The sequence below is a fragment of the Neofelis nebulosa genome, chromosome 2 (assembly GCF_028018385.1).
Source record: "Neofelis nebulosa isolate mNeoNeb1 chromosome 2, mNeoNeb1.pri, whole genome shotgun sequence".
Classification (NCBI taxonomy): Eukaryota; Metazoa; Chordata; class Mammalia; order Carnivora; family Felidae; genus Neofelis; species Neofelis nebulosa.
This window is the reverse complement of record NC_080783.1, coordinates 69169534-69179851: the sequence shown is the minus strand read 5'-3', so window position 1 is coordinate 69179851 and position 10318 is coordinate 69169534. Positions and strand designations below refer to the sequence as shown.

Below are 10318 nucleotides of genomic sequence, written 5' to 3'. Positions count from 1 at the left end.
AGCCAAGTACTATGCAGCCCATGTAAATTGACCTTGCTATTTTACATAGCATAGCCTCTGGATAGCTTTTATCACTTGCCCAGATGGTGCTTGGCCTATGTATTTTAGTGGAATGGTTTATTTTCTCCTTGATAGGTTTCAAATGCACAAGAAAACATTATACCCGTCTATCTGCATTTGAGTGGAATACAAACTGACTAATAGATAAACATTCTGTGTGAAAGTAAATAGCCTTAAAGTATACTGCCTTCACATTCCATTGATCAGCTCAGTCAGCAAAGTTTTCCATATCGTCACTAATGTTCTAAATATTTTGGTGAGAAGCATGCCAGGAGTGTAGGGTATTTCCATTTGTGTCACACGTAAGGTCATTATGAACTACCTCTTGAATTTCTATTGATCCTTCTACTGAAGTAGTTTCCTTCACTTCCTTTTTGTTCCTGTTGGAAATGTTATTGCAGTTGTGAAGAAGAGAATTAGGGGCTGTTAAGTGGACTGGCTCAAATCCCCTGGCCAGACGGCAAGGGATTCGGACTGGCTCATTACCTTACCTTCATTAGTGGCCTTCTCCAAATTCTTAGCAGTCAAAAAGAGGCCGAGAGTATGAAGCCCGATTACTCAGTTGTACTACCACTGATTGTACACATTCATTTCTCAGGATGTGGCATCCCACCCCCACCCCACGCTCCAGAAGGGATGGTCAGAACAGAGCTCATTATTAGGCTAGTCCATATAAGAGCTCGTCATGCTGCCATGCAGAATCAAAGAATCACAGGAGAGCACCAGCTACTCAAAGGTCACCTTATCTCCCCCAACAGATCTTCATTTCTTCAGCATGCCCAATTTCCTAAGAGATCAAATCCTAGAATTCACGAGGCTAAATGAAATTCACACAAGACTTCAGCTTCGGCCTAAATACATGGATTTTTGACCATTCACATCTCAAAGTAATTTTTTAAGTCACTTAAAGCTCAAAGCCAATACGTACGCCTTGAATTTATTTTCAGTTTTATAAATGAGTGTAAAACACAACAGTGCAGTCATATTTGGCATTAACTCTTACTAGCCACAAAAATGTGGGTCAATATTAGATTTCCCAAAGTTGTCTAAATAAGACTGGGTTTGTCAAAACTTGCCAGTTGCTTTCAAGTGAACACAGCATGTTGGCGGAAATGAAACGTAATGTCTAAAAGACAGAAAATAGGTCAGCACTGTGCAAAAGTAAACTTGTCAGTGAGATCAATATGAACCTACAAGTTAATGGGGATATTAGAATCTTCTTACAATAAGAGGTGTGCAGGGTAGAGCCAGAACACGATTATAGCATTTATTCACTTGTGAAAAGCAGAGGATGTATTTAAATATTATTTTTTGTATCCTTAATGAAAGGCACTGCTTTTTAATATGGAATATTTATATGTAAGCACAGTCTTAGTTGATAGAATATCAGAGTAAATTAAATTTTGGTTCATTTGCTCAGTTTTTAGCAACATGAAAAATAAGAAAAAAAAGGGGGAGCAGTGGTCAAGCATCATAAAATTTCAGAAATATGATGTAAGTCCTTCATTAGGCTTCTCTGTGTTAAGTGTCTCAGAGAATTTGACATCGTGAATGAAATCAGTCAAAATTTTTGCAGGAAAAAAAAAACAATAACAGAAAGAGCTTTCTTGGGGCTTCTCATTGCATTTATTTAAATTTTTAAAAAATGTACATCACTTTTTGAATACATAAAATGCCAGTGCTTTGCAACAGTTTTGTTACTGCATCTCTCGACTAAAAAAAAAAAAAAAAAAGGAAGGGAAAAAACAACCCAGGAAAAATACATTCAAAAAGCCAGGCTGTTCTGCTTATGCACGGGCAGCGGCTTTGGAAAGCTACAGCCTACACTGTCTGTTCAGAGGCATTGCCGAACGAACATCAGTTAGCTATTGATGAAAAGTTGCACATAAAGCATTAAAGGATACAAAGAACAACTTGGTGGGGAGCAGGAGAAGAATGGAAAATTAAGAAAAATGCCACATATGCCGGGGTGGGGGTGGACTCAGGCAGAAGCAAGCATGAAGACTGATGTTTCTGGAGACGAGACTTAGGGGAAAAGATGGGAGAAAACAAAGTAACGAGTTTGACAAGGTATAGATGCGTGTGTGCACGTGTGTGTGTGTGTATGTGTGTGTGTGTGTGTCTCCACTTCCAATTTTCTACTTTACTGTCCAAGAGAAATGTGACAAAACTGAGGTAGAAATGAATGTGGGAGCACTATAGCCCAGAAGATTTCAAAATGAGAAGCAAAATTGCACTGAGAAGAGAGGAGTCAAAAAGGAGAGGGGATATAGATGTTCTTTGTGGATATATATATATATACACACACACACACACACACATATATATAAAGTTGATTGGTTGATTTTGTATTTATTTCTTTGTTTTTGCTTGCTATCTTCTGCATTCTATCAAACAGCACGACAAGCCTATAAGCTAGATTAGTGAATAGAATGACACCATTCCCAGCAGTTTTAAGAGAGAACTTGCAAACCAACATCACCACCACCCTATGCAGTAAAAGGCAGTCCTAGTTTTTAGGTACTGTGACTTTCAGGGTCCTAAACAGGTCTTGTGGCTGAGTGTTCTAGGTACTAACATAAACTGAGTAAGTAGCTTTCCATTAACCAGTGTACCTTTTAAGAACATTTTCACTTCATTATCAAGGAGCAATGTACGAAGAACTCTTGCAGTTTTTGACATAAAGAACTATTCTGCTCTGGTTTATTCCCCATAATTAGTAAAAGAATCTTTTTTAAAAAAAATCCTTCCATTTCTACTTTAAGTCGTAAATATTCAGTTGTATCACACGTCAGTATGTTTCTGGATACATTCAAAGTAATTTTCCTTACTATCTTCCAATTGTTGAGGTAAACATACATTTTAATATAAAGTAACATCGAAACCTATCCCATTACTCTCAGCAGTACATAGTGCTTTCAACACATTCCTTTGAGGTACTGTACAAATCACAATCGCTTTCCTGAGTTTTTGCAGACAAGAACATTAAAAGAAATGAACTGCAGAAATTAAGGTCCAGATTACCGTTACCCTGTTTTAACTGTTCTTAGCTTAATACTGCAGAACAGACAGGATTGAGGAATACTGTTGCTCTTAAAATGGCAAAAATCTGGTTTTCTGTCGTAACACAACCGTTCATCTCTTTAGTCCAATAATGTTTGAAGTTAAAGCTCTTTATATTAGCACATGCCACCAATGTAATTGTGAGGCAAACAAAAAATAAAGCACCACTCCAGGCACTTGACAGCAACTAAATCTCAAGAACAGCAGAATGGAATCAACACACAAGGTTCACGTCCTTCTGAAATCAACACACTTGCACCTTGCTCCTTGGTGAGTGTTGTCTGGCTTGAACCGAACTGAGCATCAACAGATGCTTTCTGTCATCTGGGGCTTTCAAATCAGCAGCTCTCATCTGATGCGTTTTTCCTCCAAATCTACCCTGACGCTAAAGATGCAACGCAATCGTCATCTTCCCCAGTACCCTTTGCGATTTAAACACTACTGGAAAGGGGCTCTATACCCTATGTAGCAGGTTTTATGTGTGTGTGCCAACATTCATTACATTTTTTTTTTTAAAGAAGTTATCACTGACTGCAACCAAACATTTTGTTCCATTCAACATACATATCAAGCTCTTTTTGAGATATGCTAGGCTGAATCTTGCAGAAAGCATTTTCAAAGTCTTGATACGTAACGGGCCTCAACTGGCTGGGCATGATGGCTGAAAGGTCTGTGGCTGGCATGGCGTGGAGGGGGCCCACCGCTGCTTCCTGACACAAATGAGCCACGTCTAGTCCAGAAAAGCCTTCTGTGCGCTGGACGAGCAGTGCAAACTCCTTGTCATTGAGACAGTAATTGTGCTGTGAGAGCAGTTGTACTATTATCTGGTGCCTCGCTGTGCTGTCAGGAAGTGGGATTAAAAGTCGTTTCATGAAGTACCTCCGAAGAGATTCATCTATTTCTTCTGGTTTACTGGTGGCACAAATTACTACGATTTGGTCCTCAGCTGAAGTTAGTACAGTGTCCAGCTGCATCAGAAATTCCGTTCTCATCCGATTGACTGGACTGTGTTCCTCACTCACTTGAGGGGAGAGAAGCATGTCAATGTCACTGACAAAAATCACCGAGGGCTGGCGGCACCTGGCCACGAGAAAAGACGCGTGGATGATTTTTTCTGCTTCTCCTAACCACTTGGCAACGAGTCCAGAACCAGCGATTTTGAAAAACGTGGCCCCCAGCTGGCTAGCTATGCATCTGCCCAGTAACGTTTTGCCTGTTCCCCGAGGCCCAAATAAAAGGATGCTCCGAGGTGAGGCCGTCAGTCCACTGAACGCGTCTGACCTCAACACCGGCCATAAAACCTCCTCTTTAATGACGGCCTTTACCAGGTCGAGGCCAGCGATGTCATTCCAGTCCACCGGTGGTCCTTGGGCGATAATCTCATTGGTTACCAGGTCAATGAGGTGCGTGTCGGTATTCTTCAGTTGCTCGTCCACAGAGTGGTTGGATGAGGTAGCTGCACGGAGTCCAGGGCCTTGCATCGGGTGAGAGAGGAGCTGCCTGTGCTCGTCCCCGTGCTCACTCATTACCGGCGACGTGTACTTCCCAAAGGATTCGCTGGATCTCGATCCCAGGGAATTTTTAGCAGTACTATAGGAAGGAGGGGTCAGAGCCCTACTGGACTGGCTGCTGAATTTCCTTTGCTGTTCAGAGGACATTAGCTGCTTCGTTGGCTTAAATGCTAAGGATGATGTTTCAGCACTTCTGTCAAAGCCATTCCCCCGATTCGAGTTTGAAATGCTGTTGTCGGGCATTCTGTACATGGGGCTCTGTGTAGATCTCTGTTGGCCGTAGCTGTAATTTCCGTAACTGGAGTCCATCTCTCCTTGCCCTGCCATATAGAAAGCTTTCCTTTTGAGAGAACTCGCCGAACTGTTGGCCAGAGCCGCGGGGGCGATAGGTGTCAAACCATGGCCCTGGTAAGTGTAGCCAGGAACAGTGGTGGGGGGCAGAGGGGTCGGAGCAGGGATTCCTGAAGGCAGGTAGGCTGAAGGAGGCGGCGGCGCGCCCCCGGGGCTGTACCCAGATCCCACCGCAGTCTGAGGCGGGTAGCTGGCGGGGGGATAGCTGTAACTGGAGAGGTTAGAAGTCCCATTGTAGCCCGGGACCAGGGCGGGCGGCGGGGGGGGCGGCGGGGGCGGCTGCAGGAGCCCGGAGCTATGCAAAGGGGAGGGGTGAGGTGAGGGCAGGGCAGGCGCCGGCTGGCTGCTGTACGTCGAATGCAAATACGAGCCGTTGTATCCCGGGGCGTATTCCTGAGACGGGAGCCCTGCGTGAAGGCTGGGCACGGTGTGGCTTCCGCAGGTACTACTCGAGTAGCTAGGTTCTGTCAGGTTGCTGGCCACCCCAGGAGAGCTCCCTATGCTGGCAGAGACATCTGCCGGAGGGAGGGCCGAACTGACTCCGGCTTTGCTGGCCGTGATGACATCCGGGACACAGTTCATGGGATAGACCGCTTCCGAATTCAAGGAAGGCTGCCAGGGTTCGCTTTCATTCTTCCGCCCGTTCACCAGCCCCGAGGGCGCGTCCGAGTAGTTGCTGAGTACGGGCCGGTCCACGGGGCCTTCTAGGATGCCAGAATACTTCTCTGCGTATTTTTTTAGCAGGTTGGAGGCAGTCAGAGCAGATATGTCATCGTTTGCCCAGGCATACTGATAGGTGCGCTGCAAATGACCTCGGTAGGCTTCAACTTTGTGGGCAGGAGACCGAGTGGTTGAGGTGATGTCAAAGTGCTGTTCTGGCCACTGGGCATGCTCCGGCGTCCACTGCATCTTCAAGCCTGAGGGTTGCGGGGTTGGGGGGGGGGGTGGGTTGGGGAGGAAAGGGCGAGGAGGGGAGAAACGTTAATTTACGGAGATACTCATCAGAAGTGTTAAAGCTTTCCCCCAACTTCTTTCGTTACCTATTCCTCTCTAATGACATCGACATTATAAAGAATTCTAACAGTTCATCGTATCTCTTACGATCCGTACCGTAGGTACGCTTTAAAATGGACCGAAGTTGGGGCGCCTGGGTGGCTCAGTCGGTTGGGGGCAACCGACTTCGGCTCAGGTCATGATCTCGCGGTCCGTGAGTTTGAGCCCCGCGTCGGGCTCTGTGCTGACAGCTCAGAGCCTGGAGCCTGTTTCAGATTCTGTGTCTCCCTCTCTCTGACCCTCCCCTGTTCATGTTCTGTCTCTCCCTGTCTCAAAAAAATTTAAAAAAATAAATAAATAAATAAAATGGACCGAAGTTCAGTCCTGTGTAAAAAGTAAACCGAATTTAAACAAGAACTCTGTAGACCTTTTTTTTTTTTTTTCTTTTAAGTAATAAGCAAATCTGCTTCTGTGAAGCCTATCAAGTTACTTGCTACCCACACACAGGAACGCACGTATATGTACACACACCTTCCTGTCAAATTAGAATTCAGTCACAGGTTCTTACAATGAAATAGGCATGTCTTTTCAATATCTAGCACGTGATACTATTAAGCATGTGCAATAGCTAGCTGTTCCGTCTCTTGACATCAGAGTTTCTGTTTTATATTTTAACCAATATAAAAATGAGACACAGCTGACAGATCACATCTAGGACCCCTCTCTTATTTGGCACTGAACACCTAGTTAGCACAGTATAATGCTCCCTGCGCAGAACAATATGACACAGACATAGCAGGTCATTCCATAATCCAACTCTCATCTAAAGTGCTCCACGACAGTTTCAAATCTGCTTCGTGGAGTGCAGCAAAGCAATCTCCCAGGCAGCGCTCCATCGCTTTCATCGCACAAAGCCTACAACTCGGTATGAATTACAACTGGCTCCTTTCTGCCTCTCAGTTCTGTTGTTGAGTCTCTGGAAAAAAAAACAAGCATCACTTGTCTGTCGGTCTTCCAGCTGGCGTTCTCCCTCCTTCTCCTATAATTCTTCCCTCTGCTTTACAGTCTCCCAGTGCTAAGAGGGGAGGATACATATGCACATATATATCCACACACACATACAAATACCTACAAATATATATATATATCCTACATATATATATATGCATATATATACACACACACATATATGTCCATGCACATATACCTATATATGCATATATCTATTATGTGTGTTTGTGTGTGGAGAGAGAGAGAAGGGGGAGGGAGGAAGAGAGGAAGGGAGGGAGGAAGGAAACAGGTGAAAGGGACCTGTTTCTTATAAGAATAGAGAACAGGGAGAGAATCTGGATTCTCTCTACATTTCTGTGGGAAGCAGTGTGGCATAAACTCAAAGAGTGCAGCCAGATAATGAGATGCTATGGGTAATTCTATCACCTGCTAGATTACTAACTGAAGCAAGGTGACTTAAGTAGCAAACTGTAAAGCAAGAGTATTTGCTCAGAATCAGAGAATCACTTGAATTTCACAGTTTAAAGAGACCTTAGAAATGACCTTATTTCACAGATTAGGGAACCCGCACCCAAAGGGATTTATAACGTGCCCTCGGGGATTCACATAGACTTAGTTACAGGAGAGCACCAGAACCCTGTTTTGTTTCCCAGGGCTGGCTCACCCCATTCCAATCTTTACTCGGTTCCAACACTTCCTATTCTGGTCCAGCTACATTAAGTAGGCCTCCTTCATCTCCTTTGTATTACCCAAAGTGAGTTTTGTGAACTGTCTTATGCCCTCTGGCAGAGATTCCTGGATAAAGAGGAGGCCTGGTCTAAGTGAAGCATCTGTGGCATCAGCTCCCTTCTGAATTACTGCAGTCTATTTTGACAGCTCCGACCCCCTTCTGCCTTCCTTCTCCAACCCCTTTAGCTCTTCATTCCCTGACACTGGCTTCTGACATGGCCAGCTTTGACTTGCTGAGCTAAACTGAACATAGCACAGAGTTTGGTAACAGAATGGCATGTTGATTCCCTTCTGACTCCCTCTTCCTTGTTTGCAAAACCACTGCACCAGACACTGGAAGTTAATTAGCAGGATGATGCTGTGCTAATTGTGTTAATTTACAAGGTTTTAGTCAAAGAGAATCATGCCAGGGCTGGCACTGCTGTCATGCTTCCGACTTAATGATTAAGAAATACTGAAAACAAGGTGGGAAGGATTGCAGTAATTACACAATAAATGAATAAAGCAACAGGATTCATTTGCAAATATATTTTACTGCAGTTGTACTCATTTGCATTTGGATTTTTAAAAAGGATCCATGTAGATATTCATTTGCAAATCACCATCTCAGTTAAATTAAGTCTGAATGCTGCACGGTATAACTTAATCAAGCTCTCGCTTTTTTTTTTTTTAAATAAAAATACAAAAGACCTTCTACTTCTGCAGATGCAACAGATTCTTTCTTCACTTTCCTTTCCCTTACTCTTCCCAAATCTTCCTGTGTTTCTCGTTTAAAACTCTATGGAAAAAATATCATCAGTGGGGAAAAGAGTTGTGAAATCCTGATGAAGTACAGCTTGCATCATTTCAGTCGGAGGAACTCTGGGGGTGAGTTCTAGGAGGGACTGAAGTGACATTCTTAATTGTCTCTGCTTTCTCAATCATTTCTTTTTAACAGGCGGGGGGGGGGGGGCAGGAAAACACATCGCAGAATGGGTGAAATGACCGAAACCGCACTTAAAGGGAAAAAGATGCAATTTTAATGAAGCAGCATTTCAGGAATCATACTTTCATTAAATTCAACTGGAAATTATTAAGAGCAAATCACCAGGAACCAATCGCAAGTAATCAGTATCTAAATTCTTCTAGTGTCATGGGATTTACTTCAAGCCTTACAAAAAAGGAAAGAATATTAATGTGACTGTAATGTAGAACTGTCTAAAAGACCTACAAATTCATTAGTCCTGTAAATTATTTCCAGGGAATTTCTATTAGGGTTTTTTCTTTAAGAGATTATCAAATACAGAGTTGAGAAAATAAGAAGGCACATGTGCCATGAGTGGAAATTTGATTAGATTGATACAGAAGAAACGTGAATAAATGTCTTGAGAGGAGGTCTCCGAAAATATTTTGGGAGTCATGGGAAATGGAATTTACCACAAACACAACATCACACACACACACACACACACACACACGCACATGCACACACATGCACGTGAGCTGTAAGGCATGGGTTCCTTTCAGTTAGCTGAGCTCAGCCATTGTTGGCATTAGTCAACATACATGATAAAAGCCCATTAAAAACAATGAAATGCTCTAGATTTAGAATCATTATTTAAAAAACAAAAAAGGGCATCCTTCCACCTTATTGGCTTACATTTTTTTTCTTGTAAATGATTCATTTATTCAAAATGTGCAAAAAATGATTTTAGTAAGTTATGATCACTGTAAAAGAAAGGAGTATCAAGTTGAAATAAAGTAGGTTGGTCATTTTCACTGGGTACGTCTGCAGAGTTTAACTCTAGCAAAACGAATACATTTCCTAAGGTTTCTGTTTCATCCGAAATTAAAAAAAAATCCTATCAAAATTATTTATTTGGGACAATTACCTGGTATACCATTGCCTTTTGATTCTCATGCTAGTTTTGGATGTGCTTTCCAAGATGATTGAAAGTTTACTGATGCATACTAAAGGATAGTAACCTTAGCAGGGCTGCAAAAGGCAAGAGTGAGCTTTGATGAAATAACCTTAAGGGATCAGAATCATTCACATCACATCCCTTGGAACATGAGTACTTACCCTGTGTTTTAAAATCATTAATATTACCTGAAAGTGTAAGTTCATAGTTAACCATGAGCTAGTTCTTAGTGGCAGCTGAAGAAGCCAGCGTTCAGGAGACTGTCCTGGCCTTGGGAGCACAAAGAACTTTTTCATCAGTTTCTTGAATTTTAATAATAATTGGAAGGCAAGCCAAGCCTGTTTGTGTTGCTGTTATTATTGTTCTGTTTATCGACGGTGATGTTTCTGATGTGAAATAGAAGCAAACTGCAGAGCCAAATGTTCTTTGAACAAAAAATCATGCCCCATTTGATTGTATTGCCGTTGTCCGTGAGTAGGAAGCAGCACGTGTATGTCACTTAACTTGGCACCCAAATAATAAGATGGGCTTTAAAAACAGCTTTCAGATGGTTTCTCTTTGGAACATGAAGAGAAAAAGCTCAGAAAGAATACTATTTCACCATTGTTGGAAACATGACTCCAGAAGAAGAACTTCCACTGCTGTTTAGAAATAGCTTATTAACTAGGTACCATAAAAATTCAGAAAACAAAGGAAAGT

At 42.6% G+C, this 10318-nt stretch overlaps 1 protein-coding gene across 2 annotated transcripts in view; it reads right to left on the bottom strand.

Annotated features, from left to right (window-relative positions):
- The window catches only part of FIGN (fidgetin, microtubule severing factor), a 133693-nt gene that overhangs the window by 2428 nt on the left and 120947 nt on the right, over positions 1-10318 (bottom strand). For both annotated transcript variants that reach the window (XM_058715113.1, XM_058715114.1), the window contains one exon: positions 1-5902. This exon is cut by the window's left edge and continues 2428 nt beyond it. In XM_058715113.1, coding sequence (XP_058571096.1) covers positions 3648-5902 — 2255 coding nt within the window. In that variant the 3' untranslated portion in view covers positions 1-3647. The remainder of the gene's footprint in view (positions 5903-10318) is intronic.